The 25,865-nt window shown below is 35.6% G+C and overlaps 1 protein-coding gene across 1 annotated transcript in view; it reads right to left on the bottom strand.

The window, feature by feature from the left end:
* Positions 1–1,006: 1,006 nt before the first annotated feature.
* The window catches only part of LOC150082700 (uncharacterized), a 187,439-nt gene continuing 162,580 nt past the window's right edge, over positions 1,007–25,865 (bottom strand). The window contains exon 8 of the mRNA XM_090378245.1: positions 1,007–1,171. Within this exon, the coding sequence (XP_090234371.1) occupies positions 1,007–1,171 (165 nt within the window). The remainder of the gene's footprint in view (positions 1,172–25,865) is intronic.

Here is a 25,865-nt window from a genome sequence, read left to right as displayed (position 1 = left end):
ATTTTGTATAACTTTCTACCCATACATGCAGTATAAATTTTGGAATGGACTAAATTACAAACTTCAAGAATTAAAATTAAATTAATAACTGGCAACTTTGGTCCAGGAAAATATAATGCACAGTTCATACAAAGAACATAACATAATAGACAATTTAAAATGTTTAATATATATTTGTCAAAAAGCAATAAAACTTAAAATGTGTGTGCACGTGCATGTATGTGTGTGTGTATATATGACAGGCACTTTGAAACTGTAATAATCCAACAGTTTTATCTAAAAATTAAATGATTATTATAAAATAAGCATTACTCTGCAATAGTTTTAAGATATACTTATACACACAATATGTCCTGTAAATAATAAATACAGCACAACTGACAACATAAAAATCATAGTAAACTTAAAGCACTTACATTAAATGAAAATTACAATATTCTAATAGTCAGTAGGGTTTGATTAAAAACTTCCAATAAAAAAAGAGAACATTTAGATGTGCTAATCAAAGACCAATCATAATTTTTCTTTTCTTGCAAAGAATGTTTGTCTTACCTAAAAATTACATGTACTTTCAAACCTAAAAATAACATAAGATAATACATTACAATGCCCTACAACATATTAATTGTGTATAAAAGCCACTTATAATCATCATCACATTATAACTAATAAAAAAATTCAGTCAGTCAATATAAAATCCTCACTGGTAAAGAATACATGTATTCTTTATTCTCTGCGTTATAAAAAAAAAAACACATTATGTACATATCAAAATACTCAAACTTCCTTTACTGCAATCAATAATCTCAATAAGTAACACATTTATACACAGTTGTTGCATATGGCAACCTTCCTATTAGTATTATTGAATTGCATAAATAAAATATGCAAGAATTAACTTGCATTTTTTGCATCTAATATAGCATGTTAAAAATAAAATCTCTGACATGAAAAGTGTTACAATTTATAAAAAATATACATGCAATGAATCGCAAGAAATTATTAATTATGAAGAAAGAGACTGCATATCATTTCTTCTATAAGGAGGATGAAGATCTAAGCTTTGGTTCATAATTTGAAGTCTTCCCACATGGCAATCGTGACAGAGAAGGTGGTTATCAAGAGGATAACACCTTTTATCAGGTTCATCGGTTAACTGCATTCCACAATCCTGAATAAATAATAAAATATTAATGCACAGTGGTGACAGTAACAATTATTTCACTAGTTAGGTTTATAAGCATGATGAATGAAACAAAACTTTTTTTCCCATGAACTTTTTTTATGTAGATATTAAATATAAAAACTGAGTTAAGAAATATTTTCTCCGAGAGAGAGAGAGAGAGAGAGAGAAAAAAAGTGTGAAGTCTCCCACCCTTTCTCATTTTACTGAAGTTTTAATACCTTCACTGCTGGCTTGATGTATAACTGTTACAAAACAAATTTAAAAATTAGACATTTTTCGGTTTTCTTCTCACTATGGCTACTAAATTAGTCAGTCACTAGGGATGATTGTTTTACAAAAATATACACTTTTAATTTCATCAAATCTGAAGAAATGGTTTTTAAAATCAGATGGTTTTCATCCAAATGGATTAAAAATGCTTTCATGCATAGGTGCCAACACAGAATTAACATATTAAGGCAATGATGGGTATGTTTAATGAATGATGTGATGGGCATGCACTGATAACCATAATCATCACTAGCAGAAGATGCAGCAACAGATGATAAGAAAAATCATTTTGAAAGTTAAATGAATGGGAAAAACTTAACTGAAAAAAAATAAAAATAAATAAATTTACTTTGTATAATGAAATAAATGCTGTTGACCAAATTAGAAATCTCATTTTTTTTAGGTGGTTTCCAAAGGGAAGTTCAGTGGTGCAGCCATACTAAACCTTGCACTTGAATGAATTCAGTAATTTCATTGATGGATTTTATTTGCTATGAACAATTGCAGATACACACTTTGATGCATTCAAAAAGTGTGCTTTTTGAATGCACTTATAATATGCATTCAAAATATTTTTATTTTGCATACCAGCATATGTTTATTAATCAGCTTATTATTTTTATTTTTTTTTTTTTTTTGCATTTAATATCTAAAGTAGCATTTCCCAAAGTGTGGTATGCTTACCCCCAGGAGTGTGCAAAAAGGTTTTAAAGGGTATGCAACAGAATTTTTTTTATTTTACTTTATCATAGTTTTTTTTTAGCTGCAGAAAACAATTCAATAAAATTTCATACAGTGGGATCCACTTACAGGAATCAGTGGTTAATTGAATCGAAACTTGGAAATCTGGAGCCATTGATACAATTTCTTTTCTTTCTTTTTTTTTTTTTCCCCTTTCATCTAATTTTATTGAACTATACTTTTAACGTGATTTAGCCTATGCGTATTAGTTCTTTGTGTGTATGTTGTTTACATGCCCCAAGCAACATTTTACTCAGTGTTGTTTGTTTATTGCTTGCTGTTTCCCCTTTCTGCAACTGAACTCTACTGTGTTGTATGTATGAACAATAACTGGGTTAATTTTAGAATGCCAGTGACAGTAGTGTTTTCAAAAAGTGTACTATGTTAAATAATCTTTTATTACTCAGTGAATGTTGTATGCTGTCATATGAAACATAAAAAGAAAAAAGTGCTTGATACGTAACAATTTAAACTTCATTTAAATTTATACATTTTAATATCAAAACAGCAAGTATTAAAAACGTGCTTTCTTAACTACCTAACATGCGTACTTTAATTTCAGACTAGCATGAATCTGCCATATAGCTATGCTGTCCTGTCTTTCTTTTTTTTTCTTTTTTCCCCCTTTCATCTAATTTTATTGAACTATACTTTTAACGTGATTTAGCCTATGCGTATTAGTTCTTTGTGTGTATGTTGTTTACATGCCCCAAGCAACATTTTACTCAGTGTTGTTTGTTTATTGCTTGCTGTTTCCCCTTTCTGCAACTGAACTCTACTGTGTTGTATGTATGAACAATAACTGGGTTAATTTTAGAATGCCAGTGACAGTAGTGTTTTCAAAAAGTGTACTATGTTAAATAATCTTTTATTACTCAGTGAATGTTGTATGCTGTCATATGAAACATAAAAAGAAAAAAGTGCTTGATACGTAACAATTTAAACTTCATTTAAATTTATACATTTTAATATCAAAACAGCAAGTATTAAAAACGTGCTTTCTTAACTACCTAACATGCGTACTTTAATTTCAGACTAGCATGAATCTGCCATATATCTATGCTGTCCTGTCTTTCTTTTTTTTTCTTTTGTAGTTGTTGGTGCATCGGCTTCTGTGGCCATAATGCACCTCCCAAGGTTTTTTTTTTTTGCAGTACTTTGATCCAAGCCCGAGGCGGGATTCGAACCCGTGACCTTTGGGTTGCCAGGCAGGCACTTTACCCGGCTAGCCCGGTCGGCGCTGTCCTGTCAGAATGTTTGTTGATTTTTATTATTACTTCATTTTTTAAGTTATTATTTCTATATATAGTATATGTGTAACTCTTACTATATGTTAATAAATTAATATCGTATATTGTACTTTTTTTTCAACACCAAGAGATACATAAGTATACATGGATACAAGAAACAAGGAAACTGAAATCGATGATATACTTCATAATTTTTAAACAGCAAAGTATAATCCACGTTAAAGATGTTAGAGTCCAAAGAGGAGCAAACTGCAGGCCTGATCACTTTCTGGTGAAGGCTGCATTGCTGTTTCCATGGATCTACCAAAAAGGAAAGGAAAAGAAATAATTACAAATCCAAAAATGAACAAATTGATGATAATAGGTTTAATGTTGAATCCCTAAAGGAGGAGAGTATTGTGAATCTCTACAGAAGAAGACTAAACCATGAATTAGATAACAGCTACAGAAAGAATACAAATGGCATTTATGAGCACTTAAAAACAACATTAAAGAAGATTGCAGGAGAAGTACTGGGCAGAATGGATAAAAACATGCAAAGTACCTGGATTCAGAATTAAAAGAATTGATAAAGGAAAAAAAAGGATGCATACCTCAGATGGCTTAGCTCTAAAAGTGATGAACATCTATAAGGAGAAAAATAAAGGATAAAATTGGCAAAGCAAAAGATGAGGCATGGGATAGAACCTGCACAGAAGTAAACAGCAAGATAGGATGTGAGAGATCTGCTGCAGCATGGAAGGTGCTGAAGAGCTTGCAACTTGTAATAAAATAGAAGAATGGTATAGATATTATGGAGAGCTACCGAGTGAAAATAGGGAAGAATTTAGAGATAATGAAGTTGAAACTTCCTGGACAGTAGAGGTAAGGATTAGCTTTGATGAAGTGGATATAGAAGTAAAAAAAGGGAAAAAATGGAAAGGAAACTGGACCTGGAGCTGCTAAAATATGTAAAGGAGAAATACCATCAGAGATGACACTGGGATATATCACTTCTGTGTTTAAGAAAGGGGATAGAAGAAATTGCTCAAACTACAGAGGAATCTGTGTTTTAAACCCAATTGCAAAGCTTTTTAGTGGGATACTGAAAACTAGAGAAAGAAATAAGAATTTCGGAGAAGCAGTGTGGACTTATAGCTGGACTGTCCTATGTTGATCATTTATTCATGGTCAAGCAGATTCTGGAAAAATGCCAAGCTTCTGGACAGGATATAGGATTAGTGTTTATTGACTTGGAAAAAGCTTATGACAGCATCCCAAGAAAGATGCTGTGGAGTGCCAGAGGAAAAATATCAATACGACAACCACTGATTGACATAATTAGAAAAATATACAAAAATAACACTTGCTGCATTAAAATTGGGTCAGAATTATCAAGGAAATTCAAAACATCAAAAGGTTTGCTACAGGGGTGCTGTTTATCCCCCATGTTATTCAAGTTGTACCTGGAAGTGACTCTGGAGGCTTGGGTCCCAAAGATGCAGACTAATGGGATTATGTGTGGCTCAAAACATCTACCTTTCAAACCTTTTGTTTGCAGATGAACAGGTACTGATTGCACAGGATGCTGATTATATGTGCAGAGAGCTATTGGAACAATATAGAGAATGGGGTCTGACAAATTTTAATATGACGGAATAGGTGAATTCAACAGGGGACATTGAGTGTAAATGGAGCAGAGATAAAGAATGTGAAGCAGTTTAAATATCTAGGAGCTATTGTGCAGATGGATGGTTCATCTTAAGATGAGATTACAAGGAGAATTAATAAGGGAAGAAAGGTCTTGGGAATGTTGAATCCAATATTATGGAGCAATAATATTCTCCCAAAAATCAAACGATTACTATATAATGCAATTTTTTTAGAGAATCTTACTATATGGATCTGAGATTTGGACTATAAAGGAAAGGCAAAGAAAGAAACTGGTAGCTGTCGAGATGGATTTTTGGAGAAGATCAGCCCAAAGGTCTAAACTAGAAGGAGTTAGGAATGAAGGCATAAGAAAAGCAATGGACACTCAAATAAACATCATCGACAAAATAGAACAAAAAAGATTAGAATGGTATGGACATGTTATGAGAATGGGGGAAGAGAGATTACCTAAAAAAAGCAATGGAGTGGACACCCTCAAAAAGGAAAAAGAGAGAAAGACAGAGAAGCACATGGGTAGAGAGAGTGAGGACAGCTATAGAAAATAGGTAATTGAAGAATAGAGATTGGGAGGACAGAAAAGAGGGGAGGAAAAAAATTAAATTATAAAAAAAAAAAAGTTAGGTCGAGGATAACTGTTGATACAATGGAAAAATCCAAGAAGAAGTATATTGTACCATTTTGCTCTAGTCCAGATAAAATGATATTATGAAAACTCCTCCCAAATTATCTTTAGGGATAATTTGGGAGTACGCTGGTAAGACTAAACTCTTGAAAAGGTGTATGCAATTATTTGAGAAATTTGAGCAATTATTTGTAAGTTTGAGAAAAACTGATCTGAAATATATAATGGTTAAAATACAAAACAATGACCTAAGTCACATCTAATAATTTTCAAGAATATATCAAGCTGTATTTTGCAGATTGGGGTGAAGCAGAAAAGTTAATTCTTAAAAATGTAAGTTTAATTATTACTGAAAACACACTTAAATGCAAGTTTGTTTGTTTTTTTAAATGAGGAGCCTAATAATAACCTGGTTAATGGACACATTTTTATAACATTAGTGTTTATGCAGTGGATCTATTTGAGTGATGAAACAGAGAGGCTTATAGCAAGGACATGTAATGATTACTTTCCCATTAATTTTTTGTCTGATCAATAAACAACCATATACATTTAAAAAATATCAAATATAATATTTGTAACAGCAGCGGTTATTTATTTATTTATTTTTTTATAAAAGCTTTCTTAACCTAAGTAGTCAAAGAAAAATTAAGTTTGGAAGCATATATGCTTCCAAACATTCATCTGTGGATTTGTTATTATGTGTCCACAGATGAATATTTTACATTGAATTTTTTATTATTACTTTATTTTTTTGTCAAACACAAAAATGGTCAAAAGATTTCACAATAATTTTGTTTTCAAAAAGTAAATGAATCTAAAAGTAAAGAGGAACTTTTGGACATTGTTTACAAGATAATCCAACAACTTATATAAAGTCTGATTGGCAATGAGAACTAATATTTGCACATTATTAGAGCTCAAATAAAATTATCAGTTATAAATTCAAATAGATTTATGACTGAAATAGTAACATTAATTTTTAGAAATCTAAATTTTTAATGAGGTGAAAGGTCTTCAAGAACACTACTAAGTACCTTCTCCTAGAAAATCATTACTTTTGAATAACAAAATCCACAAGCACGTTATTGAAAAAAAAAAAAAAAAAGTTGGACCCGAAATGCTTTTTTTGACCCACTGTTTCAATAACATGCGGCGCCTCCGCAGCCAGGTGGGAAGGAGCAGCAGTGCGCAGCACACGCTTCTTGATTAGACCGGGGTTCGAGCCCGTCACCACCAAATACGGAGGATGCGGAAAGGTCAAGGAATGACCACCGCATATCCCGGAGCAATATGGCCTTAGTTGCTAATGCTCCTAAAAACCAACCAAAACAAACAAACAAACAATAACATGCAAGATTATAACGCAGCTTTCTTTAAAGATACTGTTAGATAACTATCCACCTACCTAACGTGAACAATTTTAACAAAAAATTAGTATTTTTTATATTTAAAAAAATTCTGGCAAATGAGCAACTGGGCAGGAGAAAGCATTCTATGTATTAGAATTTCATGAATCCTGATCTGATGCCAATGGATTTCTTTTTGTGGGGTTATGTGAAGGACAATGTGTACATCCCTCCACTACCAATGACACTGCAGGAGCTGAAGGTATAGATCACAGAGGCCTTTGGTAAAATTGGTCATGAATTGAAGCACAGCATGTGGCTGGAAATTGAATATCGCTAAGATACTGTTCAAGTTACTCATGGTGCCAACATTGAACTTTACCAATGACTTTATGTACCTTCATAAAACTTATTGAATTGATCTCAGCTGGTATGTGTTTTATGAGTGCTTGAAGCAATTCTAAATAAAAAAAATATCAAAATCTGAAACATCATTTACGAACACACTGTATATTAGCACAATTACACAAGGATTGCAAAATGCAGAAGGCAAATATTTCACACTGTGGAAATATGAGGTATGGGTACATATTAACAGGTCCCTCAAATATATTCTTTAAATGGAGCCCTGTAAACCTTGATTATCCATAAGAATCATGTACCATTATAACTTAATAACATATGATAAACACTAATTACTTAGTGTATCTGTTCATACACTTCTTAGTGATAACATCACAGCAGTACATGAAGTTTCTCCTATGTTTATGGCACCTGTGCACAATCACCATGAACAGACCTATGCATCTTGGGTATATAGTTGCCACCTCTCCTGGTGTTTGGATTTAAGCATGCCATGTTTGGGTTATGGGTTCTGGTGTCATTTCTCTGGGTCATAGAATTGTGTGTGTGGGGGGGGAATTCATTCCATTTTTGAAGCGAAAAATATATTATTATTATATGCTTTTTCAGAGTGTAACTTACAAAACTATTTAATACTTGTGGTATGTACCACAATATTTTTTAAACTATGGCTTGGCTAAGGTCTAAACTAGAAATCTGTACAAGTAAATAATCACAACATTTTTTAAAGTATTTTTTTCTTTATAAATAAAATTTAGCATATTATCATATTTTCCAGACTAATACATTCCAGACCATTCGGATGCAATCACATCTCTGAAGGGGATTATGAGAAAAAATATTTTATCTCACACACACACACACACACACATTAGAGGGTCGATAATCCGAACTAATTTTGCTAGCAGGGACACAGAGGTGATTATCCTGTCATACAAGGCAATGGTCAGGTCACACCTTGAATACTGTATACAGGTCTACAGGCCTCATTTTAAGAAGGATGTAGAGCTGCTGGAACGAGTACAGAGAAGGGCAACAAGATAGGTGAGGGGAACTAAGGGGTGCTCTTACCAAGAAAGGCTTAAATTGAGCAAATTGCAGCACCTGTGAGGTGATCTGACTGAAGTGTATAAGGCCTTGAATGGGTTGAGCAAGCTGAATGCTGATGGGATTCTTCCTCTTGCTCAGATTAAGAACCTGAGGGGGCAGAGATTCAAATTGAGGAAAGACAGTTGTAGGATAGATGTGCGGAAATTTGCCTTTAGCTAGCGGGTAATATATTGTTTGTTTGTTATTTGGTTTTTAGGAGCATTAGCAACTAAGGCCATATTGCTCCGGGGATATGCGGTGGTCATTCCCTGACCTTTCCGCATCCTCCATATTTGGTGGTGACGGGATCAAACCCCGGTCTAAGGTAATTTATTGGTGGAACAGACTTCCATCTTTTGTTGTGGAAGTTGATAGCCTAAATAAATTTAAGGCTGAGCTGGACAAGCATTTGGAACAAATGGAGGGGTGAAATGGGAGGTTTTTTTTTTTTTTTTTATGGCTGATGCTGAATAAGCTTGCTTTCTTGCATCATATGCCTCTACTAATGCTAATTGGGACTGGGGGGGGGGGGTAGTTCGAACTTCCGAACTTATCAAAAATTCTGTTCTGGAGACTGAAAAAAAAATGTTTAGTAAGTTAAGAAATAAAAACTAATTTGTACTTATGCATTTTTATTCATGGGTAACAAAACAAATGGAACAAACAATAACACATATGTACAGGCCTTTAACGAAAAAAATTACTTATTTTTTGCTGTACCATTTTTGAACTTTGTTTCTTTGCTGCCACATCTCTCACTCTTTACAGCAAGAGTAGTTGAGTTAGATAGTATTCAGTTTATTGATCATTTGTCAATTCAGCATTCAGTTTGTTTGTTGATTTTCATGTATCGTTTAATTTTGTTAATTGGTAAGGTAATAATTTTAATTTGTGCTTTATATCTTCATTTTTATAACCTGTGGATAATATTCCTCCGATTTTCACTTATTAGAATTTGTTTAATAGAATCAAAATTCAATTCGCAAACATGATCACAATAACTGGCACATACTGTAATTATTTTATGGCACTAGCATAATCATTCAGATAATTGACGTTTCAAATTATTATATCTACTGTATATCTAAAATGCAAATTCACATGTGTTTACTGGACAAAATTTCAGTAAAAAATGAATTTACTCTTACTAGAATCCCAAAAACTAGCTATTGTCATACTAATAATTACTAGTGTTCCTATCTAAATTTCACTTTCTTTAATGAGTACATCTTCAGTGCCACCAAAAGCACTGCTGATTCCACATTTCTTGAAAGAGTTAAGGATTTAGAAGAAACTAGGTTTCCATTGGTTGTTTTTTTCCCTTGTAAATAAAAGAATTTTAGTGAGACATGCATATGCATACAAAAACTTCACAAACATGTTAGTCAATAACAACCTATAGCCCAATTTTAAAAAATTGGGCATGCATATATAACTGATAATAACCAATTATAAATGATAATAAATTAAAATCATTAAGAAATTAGGTGCAAACTCAGCATTCTGATGGGCATCTATGAGATGCTTGAAGAGTCGGGTGGATGCCCTCGAAGGAATTAAAATGGGGGGCCCATCAAGTTCTCAGCTGCCCAACTCAATGCCAGAGCACACTCTTATACACCAGGCAACACAGCAGCAACCTTCAGGGCAGAATGCACTGGTTTCACAGGAGCTGAGCTAGTTACTGTTGGTGACTCAATTGTCAGGGAAACAGGAAATATATTGTGCAAAAAGGATAGTTGGAATAAGACCAGGGTATGTCTGCTAGGGGCAAAAGTTGATAACGTAAAGAAGATATATTTTAAGGGCACAAAAGGTGATATCGTTGTACACATTGGCACTAATGACATTAAGTGTAGGAGATCTGCAGATTTACTAAGCAAGTACAGGTCAATGCTGAAAAAAAAGTTGCGAGTTAGGATTAAATTTGAAAGTGTCTGCAATCCTGCCCAGACATGATAGGAGGGAGAATATGATAAGAGCCTTGTCAATCAATTAAGCCCTGGAGAGACTGTGCAGAGCTCGTGGGGTAGAGTTTTTCTCAGCGTGGTCTGTGCTTGTTAACAGGAGAAATTGCTTCTACAGGGATGGGATACACTTAAATAGAAAGGGTGCAAGAATATTTGCTGATGCTATCAAGGCAATGTTAGGTGGGTTGGAAAACTACTAGCTTGGGGGAAGGGGGATTCACAGACTAACAGGTTAAAGGTAGCCACAGGCAGAGGTGGAAATGATTCTTGCACTGCTCCTATTGGAATGAACAGTAACCCAGAAAGCCAGTTGCTGGGAGCTTCAGGAACTGCTGGGAGTCATGAAACAAGTAAATACATGGGTTGTGTTAGTGTAATTAAGAGTACGAACAGGTGCATATATACTTGCATGTACACAAATGCTAAGAGTATAGTAAACAAATTTGATGAATTTGAAGTGCTGATTAAGACATCCAAGGCAGATATTGTTGGAATATCAGAGATCTGGTGCCACTCAGATATAAGGGATGCAGAATTGAAGTTTGGGGAGTACAATGTACACAGAAAGGACAGACAGGATTGGAAGGGAGGAGGAGTTATGCTGTTAGTTAAGAAACACATAAAATCTAAGGAAGTGTATCCAGTTGGCACAGATGGACAGTGCAATGTTGAGTCAGCTTGGTGTGACATAAGCACTGGGAAAGCGAAAAATAAGGGTAGGAGTTTGTTATAGGCCTAATGACTCTGATCAGTACAATGAACAATTATACAGAGAAAGAGAGCGGGCCAGTAAATCAGTGTCTTATAATGGGGGATTTTAACTTCCCAGATATAGACTGGAACTTGTGGGTTGGTCACTTGCACACTAGCAAGGCTCTTGTGGATTTATTGGATGATTGTTTTCTACAGAAACATGTTGGAGAGGCAACAAGAGGGAGTAACACTCTTGATCTGATTATCAGTAGTGATTATTCATGCATTAAGAATTTACAGATAAAGGAACCACTAGGTAGCCGTGATCATAGTGTACTGATGGGGGATTTACTTAAAGATGTAACTACCATCAGGGGTAAAGGGAAGAGTTTTTGCTTTCCTAATCCCATTTCACTGATCTATTCATTCCAATTCTAAAAGTGACTACAGTGGTCTCAGAGATTTTTTAGGTTCTATACAGTGGGACCAACTGATGATGTTACCAACAGCAAATTTTAAATGAGAAGCATTCAAGGAAGTAATCTTGGAAGCAACTAGGCTTTTTGTTCCAACTAAAAAAATACTGCTCTAGGTTCAGGCCCAAATGGATGTCAGATGAACTAATGAGACTCATGGCAAAGAAGTAAAATGCATGGGATGCACATAAATTGTCAGCCAACACACAAGCCTATGGTAGATACAAGCTAGTCTGTAATCAAGTCACAAAGGAGGTTAAGCAAGAGAAGTCAGATTATAAAAAATCTTTGGCAAAGGATGCAAAGACTTCTTTACTTATATAAACTCTAAAAGGAAGGGGATGAATCAGATTGGTCCACTTCATATCAATGGTTTGACTGTAGATGATCAGTCTCAGATAGCTGCCAAACTAAATGAGTATTTTGCATCTACATTCACACATGAGGAGTTACTCAAGGAGGAGAGGGCCAGATGTTTATCAAACTCTAACAGGGAGTTAAATGATTTTGTAATAACTGAGAGCAAAGAGGAGAAATTGTTGAAGTTAATATAAAAGAAAGGCACCTGGGATGGATGGGATCTATCCAGTTATATTAAAGGAGGCAGCAAAGGAAGTAAGTAAACCCTTAGCCATAATTATGAGTGCATCCTTGGATTTGGGGGAAGTCCCCCACAGACTGGAGATGTGCAAATGTATCTCCAATTCACAAAGCAGGATCAAAGGGTGAAACAAGTAATTACAGACCTGTTAGTTTGACTTCTGTTCCACGGAAAATAATGAAGTCACTGGTTAAAGAAGCATTGAAGGATCATTTAGACAAGACTGCAGCAATAATTCAGACACAACATGGGTTTGTCAAGGGAAGTCTTGTCTGACCAATTTGATTGGATACTTGTTGTGGTCACAAAGGAAATGGATGCAAAAAATAATTTTGATACCATATACTTGGATTTCAGGAAAGCTCTTGATACTGTTGCACATGGAAGACTCCTGTACAAATTGAAGCAGTATGGCATTAAGGGCAAGTTGCTACAATGGATAAAATGATGGTTGAGTGGGAGAAGACACAATGGTGATCAATGGGTACTGCTCTAAGTGGACTAATGTTACTAGCAGTGTCCCTCAGGGTTCAGTGTTGGGCCCATTTGTTGTTTTTTATATTTATCAATGATACTGATGAAGATATATCAAGCTTAATGTCAAAGTTTAAAGATGATACAAAGGTTGGCAGGGTTGTTAATAACAGTATGCTGCTGCAAGAGGATCCGGAAAAGTTGGGTAGATGGGCTGATAAGTGGCAAATGAACATTGACAAATACATTGACAAATGTAAAGTATTATATATGGGAAGCAGTAACCCAAGAGAAATGTACCAACTGTTTGGTGCTACACTCAGGGAGAATGAAAGAGACCTTGGGGTAATTGTGCAGTCAGATATGAAGTTTTCTGAGCAGTGCAGACCGGCTGCCAGAGTAGGCCATGGGGTCTTGTCAATGATATACAGGAATTTTGCAAGCAGGGATAAGGAGGCGATTATCCCCTTGTATAAGGCAATGGTCAGGCCACACCTTGAGTACTGCATACAGGTCTGGAAGCCACATTTTAGGAAGGATGTAGTAGAACAAGTACAGAGAAGGGCAACAAGACTGGTGAAGGGAACAAGGGATGCTTTTATGAAGAAAGGCTTAAGTTCTGCAAATTGCAGCTTTTGGAGACTAGACACCTGCGAAATGATCTGACTGAGGTGTATAAGGCCTTGAATGGATTGAGCAGGTTTAATGCTGAGGGGATTCTTTCTCTTGCTCAGATTACAAACCTGAGGGAGCATAGATTCAAACTGAGGAAAGATAGTTGTAGAATAGATGTGCAGAAGTTTGCCTTTAGCCAGCAGGTAGTTGATTGCTGGAACAAACTTCCATCTGTTGTTGTGAAAGTTGACAGCTTAAATAAATTCAAGGCAGAACTAGACAAAGAATTGGAATGAATGGATCAGTGAAATGGGAAGGTTTTTTTTTTTTTTTTTTATGCTGAATAAGTTTGTTTTCTTGCATCATGTGCCTCTACTAATGCTAATGCTTTACATTTACTTTAGTTTTTAAACTTTATATCCTTCTGACTCTGTTGGGTGAACAATGATCAATGTGTACTATACATTATATAAATTCAAAATTTCTATTATGTTTTATGTAATCCTAAATTCTATTATTTGTTATATAACCTCAAAATTGATTTTGCTATAGTGCATATTCATTAATTTTAAGTACTGATACAGAAACAGAGAACCCCTTGTCCTTGTTTTTCCTTTCAATTTGGGTGGTGAACCCAGAAGAAGTCACCCAAATTGTAGATATATAGTGATAAGTTTTTGTATATTATCCTTCTTGTATGTTATCCTTTGTGACTACATAATATACTTTACCTACACATTCTCCATAAATGGAGAATGCATAGCTAGATCTATGGAGAACAATCTCCATAGAACTAGCTACATGTAGCTATACCTCTATGGAGAACATATCTATGTTCTCCATTGATGTAGCGAAGTATGTCTTTTACGATACTGTTCCTTATAAACTAATACATATATTTAACAAAATAATACTGTTTGTGTCTGCGTGCGCGTGTGTATGTATATATATATATATATATATATATAGAATAGAATTAAACCATAACACATGCTACCGTTTCAAGAAGCCACAGCATGGCCTTGGAAGCAAAGTATTTTGATGGCCACACAATTCAGTACATAGATTGAATGGTAATTTAGCATAAATCAAATAAAACTATTTTAATTTTTGCGCAACTGAATTTAATACATTGTGGTTTCAATACTTTGTTAATGCTGAATGAAACACAGACACATTATCAACTCATCTGGACAAGCCACATGCGACTGAAAAATCAAGAGTGTTACAGCTTCCAGACTGCATGTATGTAGAAAATAAGACTGATCATGCTAGTGCTGACTACTATGGTATAATAGGTTACAGGCACCCTGTGTTTTGCTAACAGGTCCAGTTAATTTTAATAAAAGATCCAAGGTTAAATTAGATATAAAACATAGATAAGTGTATGCACAACTATATATGCATAACTCAAAAAATACAATAAAAAACAATGAACACCAACCAAAACAACCTTTTTGAGGAATGAATGAAATTAAAAAAATATTGAGAAAAAAAAAATTAAAAATAAGTGTATTATCCCTACTGAAAATATCAATACAGTTGGCTTAGTGCCACCACTGGTGGCACTAAGCCAACATATATAGTGGTGTTTTTTTTTTTTTTTTTTTTGTAGTTGTTGGTGCATTGGCTTCTGTGGCCATAATGCACCTCCCAAAGTTTTTGCATTTTACTGTGATCCAAGCCCGAGGCAGGATTCGTACCCGCGACCTTTGGGTTGCCTGGCAGGCACTTTACCCACCTGGCTAGCCCAGTCGGCCATATAGTGTTGTAATTGCAATTAAATAACTATACAATACTTGGAATAAACATTTAAAATTCATCAGTGTGGCATTAAGAGCAAGTTACTGGTATAGATAGAGGGGTAGTTAAGTGAGAGAAGACAGCAAATAATTATCAATGGACATTGCTCTTCGTGGAATAATGTTATTAGTATATTCCATCAGAGTCCAGTGCTGGGCCCATTGTTGTTTTCTGTATTTATTAAATGATATTGATTAAGGTATATCAGACTTAATGTCTAGGTATGCACATGATACCAAGGTTTACAGGGTGGTTAATGACAGTAATAACAGTATGCTCCTGAAACAAGATACAGAAAAATTAGGCAGATGGGCTGAGAAATGGCAAATGAAGAACAAAAACAAAAGATAAATGGAAAAACATTGACAAATGCAAAGTAGGGTAGTAGAAAATGGTGTTAAAAAAAAAAAAAAAGTGGGAATAATTGTGCAGTCAGATATGAAGTTCTCTGAGCAGTGCAGACATATTGCCAGGCCAACTCAGAGTTTTGTCAATGATATACAGGAATTTTGCTAGCAGGGATAAGGAGGTGATTATCCTATTGTATAAGGTAATGGTCAGGCACATCTCGAGTACTGCATATGGTTCTGGAGGCCTCATTTTAGGAAGGATGTAGAGCTGCTGGAGTGGGTACAGAGAAGGACAACAAGATTAGCGAGGGGAACAAAGGGATGTTCTTACCAAGAAAGGCTTCAGGTTTGCAAATTGCAGCATCTGGATTGTAGGCGCCTGCAAGGTGATCGGATTGAACTGTTTAAAGCTTTGAATGGATTGAGCAAGCTCAAAACTGATTTGATTCTTCCTCTTGCTCAGGCTACACATAAGAAGGCATAAATTCAAATTGAGGAAGGATGGTTGCATAGATGTGCAGTAGTTTGCCTTTAGCCAGCAGGTGGTTGATTGCAGGCACAAACTTCCATCTGTTGATGTAAAAGTGTATACCTTGAAATTCAAGAAAGAACTAGATAAAGTATTGGAGGAGGTGGATAGGTGAAATGGGGAGATTTGGTTTTTGGCTGATGTTGTTTAAGCTTGCTTTCTTGCATCATTTGCCACTACTAATATTATAACTGTATTTTACAGCTCAATTTTGTAACCAAAAGATAGCAAAATCTTCAAACTGCTTTTCATATAGAATTTGATAAAATCTTGAGGAATTTGGTTGTTTGCTAGTTTTTGATGAAGTTTTTTTACTGCATGGATTAGGAGGTTATGCAAATTATGCAGATCTAATACATGGTGACAAAATAATATTCCTATAGACTTTTTGGGTAATATTGGAATCCCAGTGACAAAGGTGTACAATTTTTAATTTAAATATATTTTATTTATCATAAAAATTGACTGCAAATTTATCATCTTTTGGTATAATTTCTAAGTCCAGGAAAATAAAGGTGTAAATATTGTCACCGGTCTTCTTTAATATGGGTACTGTGGGGTAAATTTCTTTAAATATTTTATTTAAATTGCTGTTGAAGACAGCCAGGTCATCAATGAAACAAAATGCAGTTACCTGAACATAACAGAATTCTACATTTTATCGTCAATTCCTGGAAGTTGTTTAAGTTTGTTTGCTCAACTTGTTTAAGCTTTACACATGGAATCAAGATAAGAAGATTTTGGAAGTTAAGTCTCTACTATATAGCTCTCATTGTTAGAATTTATGCATCCAAGAATGGCTTTATTGCTCTTTATAATCCATGAATTGTTTAGTTTCTTTAAAGCAATGCTAAGAATAAAAGCAATTTTTTTTGCTGGAATTGTAGCAGCTGCTATTTTTGCTACTGGTAATGAATATAATGTCCTTAATGTAATTAAGGACTCCAAAGGGGAAATTTTAACAGAGGAGAACACAATCAAAGGAAGGTGGAAAGAATGCTGAGCACCTGCTGGCACTAATGATCTGCCACCCCCCCTTCAAGAGTGTGATCATGAACTAGTACCACCAAAGGAAGAAGTCGAAAAAGCCATCAGAGAATAACGTGTGGCAAGTCAACTGGAATTCATGAAATCCCCGTGGAATTGATTAAAGCTACAGGTGTGAAGGGTGCCAAGTTTTTTCATAAAATGATTATAAAAATTTGGGAAATGGGATGATGGCCATCAGATTGAAAGAAATCAATTTTCATCCCCTTACCAAAAAAAGGAGATCTGAAAATTTGATCAAATTACAGGACTATTAGCCTAATTTCTCACACTAGCAAGATTCTTCTTAAAATCATATTAAACAAAATCTCAAGAAAACTTGAAGAAATGCCAGAAAAGCAAGCAGGTTTCGGAATGGGTAGAGGAACCAGAGATCAGATCTTAAATCTAAGACTGATTATTGAAAAATGCAAAGAATTAAATGTTTCAGTCGTTTTGTGTTTTATAGATTATGCAAAAGCATTTGATTTTGTTCAACATGAGAAACTATGGGAAACAATGACTATTATGGGTTTCCCAATCCACATAATTCAGCTTATTAAGCTACTGTACCAGGAACAGGAAGGAACTGTGAGAATGAACATGGGAAAATGGACTTTTTCACAATAGGTAGCGGTGTCGGGCAGGGCTGTATTTTGTCACCTCACCTTTTTAATCTTTATGCCAAGGATATCATGAGTGAAGCTTTAAAAAATTTAGAGACTAGCATCAAAATTGGAGGACTGAAGATAAACAACCTTTGTTATGCAGATGATACTGTGCTAATTTGTAATTCTAAGGATCATCTTAAAGAAACTCTGAGGACAGTATGTGAGGCAAGTAAGAAAAAAGGATTGTTTCTGAATGTGTGTAAAACTAAAATTATGGTGATTGGTGATAATCTCGGTTCCAGTAAAGTGAAGGTTAATGGGCAAGATATCGAAGAAGTTGATGAATTTGATTACTAAGGGTCAAGAATAAAAAATAGTGGCTGCTCAAATGATGTAAAGAGATCATTGGCATTAGTAGAGGCATTTGATGCAAGAAAGCAAGCTTATGCAGCATCAGCCAAAAAAAAAAAATAAATAAATAAATAAATAAATAAATAAAAAATAACCACTTCCACTTCACCCCTCTGTTCGTTCGAAATACCTGTCCAGCTGAGCCTTAAACTTATTTAGGCTATACTCTTCCACGACAAGGGATGGAAGTCTGTTCCACCCACCAACCACAAGCTGGCTAAAGGCAAATTTCCACACATCTATCCTACATCTGTCTTTCCTCAATTTGAATTTATGCCCTCCAGGTGATTATTCTGAGCAAGAGGAAGAATCCCATCAGCATTGAGCATGCTCAAACCATTCAAGGCTTTATACACCTCTATCAGATCACCTCGCTGGTGCCTAGTCTCCAGACACTGTAATTTGGAAAACTTAAGCCTTTCTTCGTAAGAGCACCCCTTTGTTCCATTCACTAATCTTGTTGCGCTTCTCTGTACTCGTTCCAGCAGCTCTACATCCTTCTTGAAATGAGGCCTCCAGACCTGTATACAGTACTCTAGGTGTGGCCTGACCATTGCCTTATACAAGGGAATAATCACCTCCTTATCCCTGCTAGAAAAATTCCTATATATCATTGACAATACACCATGAGCTACTCTTGCAGCCCGTCTGCACTGCTCAGAGAACTTCATATCTGCCTGCACAACCACCCCCAGGTCCCTTTCATTCTCTACCTCTGTCAGTGTAGTACCACAGAGTTGATACGTTGCTCTGGGGTTGCTGTTTCCCATATGTAGTACTTTACATTTGTCAATGTTGAACTTCATTTTCCACCTCTCAGCCCATCTGCTCAACCTTTCCAGATCCTGTTGCAGCAGCATAGTGTTAGTAGTGTCCTTGACAACACTGCCAACCTTCGTATTGTCTGCAAACTTAGACATTAAGCTTGATATACCATCATCAATATCATTTATAAATGCAGAAAACAATAATGGACCCAATACTGAACCCTGAGGGACTCCACTAATAACATTAGTCCACGATGAGCAGTGTCCATCGATTACCACTCTGTCTTCTCCCCCTCAACCACCCCTTTATCCATAGCAGCAATTTGCCTCCAATGCAACACTGCTCCAATTTGGGCAGCAGTCTTCCATGAGATGACAGAGGCAATTGCTAAAATGTTGGTTGCTGATCTGATAAAATTATGGAGAGATCATGATCTGCCCCTAAAGACGAAACTGAGAATCATTGATTCGTTAATTTTTCCAGTTGCCACTTATGGATGTGAAGGATGGAATCTGAAAAGAGTTCACAGGAAGAAAATTGAGGCATTTGAAATGTGGTGTTACAGAAGAATACTGCATATTGCTTACTTGGATCGAAGAACAAATGAGTGGGTATTGAATAAAATTGGCAGGCCTAAAATTCTTCATAGCATCAACAAAAGAAAACTCAAGTTTTTTGGTCATATAGTAAGAAGGGAAAACTTCCTGTTGAAGAATATAATGGAAGGAAAAACCGAGGGGAAGAGGTGCAGAGGAAGACCTGCAACTAGGTGGAAGAAAGGGATCATTGAACTTCTAGGCATGACATTTTGCGATGCTGCTGGTATAGCACATGATCGATGCAGTTGGAGGAATTTGTTGGTGGTCACAACATCTCCTCAGGGAGCTATGTGACTGGAAGAAGATGAATATAAATCCGGTTGGTTGTTTTAGGAATTTTGCAATTTTATTAATTTTTTTTTATTTCATTAATTTTATCGAATTCTTCAAACATTTTATTGTTCATTATTTATTTATTTATTTTTGAATATATAATTGTGCATGTATTTATATATCTGATCTCTGACATTTTATCAAAGTTAATTTACTGGATCTACGAGCAAACACCAGAGGACATTTATAATCCATTATGACATAGACAGCACTAACATGCTCAGTTTAATTTTCTGCATACACACGGACTGTCTGGAAGCAGTTGGTAACAATCTTGTATTCTGAATTGCATGTGGCTTGTCCAAAATACTTTGCAGCATGCTTTTTTTTTTTTGTTTAACATTAGCAAATGTATCAAAGACACTGATATTCAATTCAGTTCATAAAAATTAAAGCAGAAATAAGATGTTAAATAGTTTTATTTAATTAATATATACTAATTACATTCAATCCAATGAATTGTGTGGCCATCAAAATATTTTACTTCCATAAATCATGGCCATGTTGTGACTCAGGATGCTTAAAAAGACAGTATGTGCTATGGTTTACAATGATTTTATTTTAGTGTTTTTTTTTTTTTTTTTAAACACTTTTTAATTCTATTTCAGCTTTTTGTTTTATTTTACAACAGTTAACACAACCCATAATAGTACACATGAATACCCCGCTCGGAGTGTGGAGAAGTGATATGTTCCATGTATTTGAATATATTGATGATTTGATTATAATAAGGCAGTAATTGAACTCTGTAAATACCTGTCCTGAATTGTTGCCATTTCCCATCCCATGGTTTCTTACACTGGGTGAGGTGCACTGGTGTTTCAATCTCAAACCAACAAACCCTTCCCCAGAGAGAACCCTATTAATCAGTAATCAGCAATAAAAACTAAAGAAAAGGTTATGGTTACTACTTTAAATTCTTATATTTCTTAAGATTTAAAATAGAAATGCTTGTATATACAGAGTGACTTTTTTTCTTTTTTTTTTTTAATCCATCATATCATTTTATTCATCTGAATAAACAAAGTATTGTTTAGAAAAAGAAACTGACACTTGAACTATATTTAGCAATGATGGGAAATTCATGTCCCCACATGTTCAATGTGTCCTCCATATTTATCAATGATGTGTCACAGTTGGAGTGTGGGTTGTGCTCCGCTTCCTACAACAACAACAAAAACACTTAATTGCTTTCTTCAGCTCAGGAATGCTTTAGAATTCTTTTGAAACACAGCCTTATTAATAACCACAGAGATAAAAATCACGTGGGTTTAAATCAGGTGATAGTGAAAGCCACGGCTGTGGCTTCCCATGACCCTATTATCAACAATTTCATTCAGGAACCCTGGGACAACTCCTGTAGTATGGAGACTCAACACCATCCTATTGAAGTTGTCATCCATTTCAAAGCCATAACCATCATTGATGACACTGAGATAAATGCCATTTGTGATGTTCCCATGGATAAAAACTGGCCCAAAAATGTCAAATGCAGAGAACATGCACCACACAAATGACCCTTTGTGCAGTCATGGATTGTCCATAATAACATGGAGTTTCCAGAGACCAAAACCTTGCATTTTGCATACTCACATACCCATATAAATGAAAGTGCACTTCAACAGAAAATATTTTGAAGTTTTACATTATAAACACTGTTTATTAGTAATAGTATTCATCATATACTGCAAGGAATCCACAGGCTTTTGCTGCACTGGCAAAAAAAAAAAAAAAAAAAAACCCCACCAAGTAGATAAGAGAATAAAAATTATATGCTACCCTCCTCATACAGGTTGACCTTTGAATTTATTTAAACTGTCAGCCTCAACTACCTGTGAGGGCAACTTTTCAGCAATCAATGACTCGCTGGCTAAAAGAAAATTTCCTACAATCTAATCTAAACCTCAACCTCTGTAATTTGAATTTATGGAATTCTAATTCTGTAATTCTTTATAACAATGAAAATTCCACCTTCATTCATTTTGCTTATCCCTCTAAGAGCCTTATAAATCTCAATCAGATCATCTCTGAGCCATCTGGTTGGCAAGCTCTGTAGCCTACATATTGTAGTCTTTCCTCGCACAGTCGCCACACCATTTTAGTTACCCGTCTTTGGACCCTTTCAAGAAGTGCAATGTCTTTTTTTCAGATAAGCTCTCCATACTTGAACACAGTATTCCAAACGTGGTCTTATAATTGCCTTATACAGTGGAATTATGACCACCCTATCTCTACAGGATAACCTTCAAGAAATCAATCAATAGAAATCAACCATGGACTTTCCCGGCTGCCTGTTTACACTGCTCAGAAAATTTCATCTCTGCCTATACCGTAACTCTCAAATCCCTTTCCTCCTCCAATGTTTTTAATTTGATCCCACCAAGTATATAATTTATTTACCAGGCAAACAAATTAGTGCAAAGCATCGTTTTAGTTTGTAATAAATTACCAATGTAGGTGAACCTCACTTGTTAGTCTAGTAAATTTCCCTGTATTCTGAGGCTTTCAGCCCTACACCTTTTTTAAGTCTTTACTATCACACAATGCCTGGCATCTCTCATATTGCATGGTTATACTTCATAACTGGGTTGTCACTCATTGTATCAATGGGGTACCTACCCGCCCACTGATGAGAAGATAACAAGCTTTGAAATGGTGCCATCTAGGTGGTAGTATATGCCAAGAATAAGTAACATTAGTCTTCTCTACTGGCAAAACTTTGCTTATTCGAGGTAGTGCAATATCATGGCAACTTGTTGAAGGCATTCCCAATATGAGGTTTAACAAAAACAATGCCATTTCACCTGCTTCGGTGATTTACTACAAACTAAAATGATATTTTGCTCCTCCACTAACTTGTTCCTCTAGTAAATTTCCCTGTAGTCTGATGCTTTTCAGTCCCAAACCCCTTTTTTAATTATCTAATTCAGTGGTTCCCAATCATTTGTCATTCAAGTAACACTAAGTTAAAAGACGAATATTAATGGCACATTGAAATATTGGCTGCCATCCCTTCGAACTCAATGGAATTTTTCCTAATATCATGTCATACTTGAAAAGGGTCGTGCACACTGGTAAAGAACCACTTATCTAGTTTATTTTAAAAAATATTTCTCCATGGTGTTTCCCCTCACATTCATTCCAATCAATCTGGGACAGATTAAATTCACCCATAATAAGACATTCACACTTATTTGCCCATTCCATTTGCATGTAAACTCTCGTCATACTCTTCACAATCTTCTGGTCTGTAGATTATTCCCATTCTCATTATACATTTGCTTCCAACTAACTTGCACCACAGATTCTATTCTGGCAGACATAACTTCAGACTCAGCAAAAGCTCTTTTTGTGCTGAGGCTGCTGTTGATAAGAAGCATGACCCCTCTAGTTTTCCCTAAGTACATTAGACATACCGTAGTTTCTGTTAGCCCTATTATATCAGCAATTAGTTGTCCTAATTAGGAGTTCAAATTCAGCCATTTTATTGACAACAATCCTGGCATTACTGTAGGGTTGTTACCCCCTTGAAGTTATTTAGGTTTGTATCCCAAGTCTTATCTTCCCCCTCATTTTAAATACTGCTAGTCTCAGAACATCTTACAACGTAGACTTTTCTGGCAACAAACAAGAATTCTCAGAAGCGAGTGCAAGCATTACTTTGACCCATACCATCAGATAAACATGGATCTAAATTACCCTTCTCCCTTCTAACTAGCAGTTTCCCTGAACCCTCAAATGAGACTAGAAATCGAAGGGCTCAGAGATTTCCTTGCATCTTAACCTTACACTTGCTTCCTTCCAGCATGATCTTTGTCAGTCTTACAAGCTTTTTTGGTATGCCCAGGTTTCCCATCATTTCCAACAGCTGCAATCTATCCACACTGTCATATGCCATGCTGAAATCAGTAGAGATGGTGCAGAGCTACGTTATATTCGTAGCACTTTTCCAAGATCTGTCTGAAGGTGGAAATATGGTCAACAGTCGACCTCCCTGCACGGAACCCACTTTGATATTCACCAACTATTCCTTCTGCTAGACTTGATGAAGGATAAAGTCTAAGTTATATATAAAATGTTGTACTAAGTAAGGCAACCCCTCTGTAAGTTTCCACACAATAGTTTATCTCCCTTCTTGTGGATTATTTATTTATTTATTATTATTAGCCATATGGTACAAGGAAGCCTGAGACTTATGCTGCACCAGCGAAAAAAAAAAAAAATTCCCAAGTTACCCCAAGAGAGAGAGAGTGTGAGAGAGAGGAATCACCAAGAAAGAGAAAAATGATATCCAGCTAGTTCCCTGTTAGTTTGGTATACTTCTGGCATCCTGTTTCCTAAAGAATAACTCAAGTGTGAATCTAGATGCAAAATATCTATCCTGTTTGTCAGCAACCTGAGCAGGATCATCAACAGTTAAACCAATGACATTAGGCAGCCCAATGTGATTCAACCTCTTCCTTTTACTGTTAATAAAAGGAAATAAGTTTTTGCTGCTGCTTTTCTTTTTATTCTTTATTACGCTGTCTTCCAGTCATTTGGCAATTCTTCTCTTTCCCATATGTCTGATATATAAGCTGATGTAATTTTTGGATCAGTTTCTCACCACCTGCCTTTGAGTTCTGGTGGGATGTTATCTTCTCCGGGTGCTTTATTATTTTTAGCCTTTTGGACTGCATCCCATACCTCTTCTATTGTTGGGCCCAAGATACCTTCAACATTATCTGTTTCTTCTTTCTCTTCTACAATTTCTTCTGGGTGTGCCTGTTCTTTATTAAGTAAGGAATTAAAATGCTCCTTCCAAACTTCTGTGATCTACACTACTCACCCCACTATTTCTCCTTTCTTATTCTTACACAGGTTAAGATGGGGCTGGAAAGCTTTTTTTTATGTTTCCTACTTCTTTATAGAATTTCCTACCTGATCTGCCCTCTGTCGTATTCTTCTTGAATTTTTTCTATTCTTTTATTTTCCCATTCTCTTTTCTTTTGTTTACATACTGACTTTGCTTTGGCTTTTTTGACCCTGTAATCCTCAGTATTCTTTCTAGTTCCTCTGTGTAACATTTTCTGCCTGGCTTGATTTCGTTCTTCCAGGATCTTCTCACAGTCCTGACCGAACCAGTCATTTCTCGCTCTTTTTTGTTCCACTCCAAGTGCCTCTTCTGCTGATACACTCAGTACTTCCTTAATTTTCTTCTCATTTTTTATTGATGGGCTCACCATCCTGTTGCTGGTGTTTCTCCAGTTGTTCCCCAACTTTCATTCTAAATCTTTCTCTGGTATCTTCATCTTCTTTAAGCTTATCTTTTTGATATCTTTTCTTTGTTGTCTCTCCTTTCCCTATAGATACCTTTGAGAGCCTATTTCGCAGATGGTACCGTACCATAAAATGGTCTGAACCACAATCTGCCCCCTGTAACTCCTCATGTCCATTACATTCATAGCATGATGGGTATTAATGAGGATGTGATCTATTTGATTACATGTGACACCATCAGGTGATATCCAAGTTTCTTTGTGGATATTCTCATGTGGAAAATGAGTGCTACTAATGCTCAAGCCTTTCCCTCTTGCAAAGTCTATTAGCCTTTCCCCATTTTAATTACTTGTTTCATGTAAGCTGTTTCTTCCTATAGTTGGTATGTGCACTTCCTTTCTCCCTACTTTGGCATTTAAATCTCCAAGGACGAGTTTAATATCATGTCTTGGTGCTTCATCTAATGTTCTCTCCAGTGCTTCATAAAAGGCATCCTTTGCTTCATCCTCTGTCGGGGCATGTACACTGATCATGAATGTGTTAAAGACCCCACTTGAGCCTTAGTGTACATATTCTTAGTGTACATTGACAAGACACCATGAGTAGCTCATGGTGTCTTGTCAATGATATACAGGAATTTTTCTAGCAGGGATAAGGAGGTGATTATTGCCTTGTATAAGGCAATGGTTAGGCCACATCTTGAGTACTGTATACAGGTCTGGAAGCCTCATTTCAAGAAGGATGTAGAGCTGCTGGAATGGGTACAAAGAAGGGCAACAAGATTAGTGAATGGAACAAAGGGTTGCTCTTACGAAGAAAGGCTT

The sequence above is a fragment of the Mastigoproctus giganteus genome, chromosome 7 (genome assembly GCF_048544385.1).
Source record: "Mastigoproctus giganteus isolate SK-2022 chromosome 7, ASM4854438v1, whole genome shotgun sequence".
Lineage (NCBI taxonomy): Eukaryota > Metazoa > Arthropoda > Arachnida > Uropygi > Thelyphonidae > Mastigoproctus > Mastigoproctus giganteus.
The sequence above is the reverse complement of the archived record's forward strand: the minus strand, read 5'-3'. Positions and strand labels throughout refer to the sequence as shown.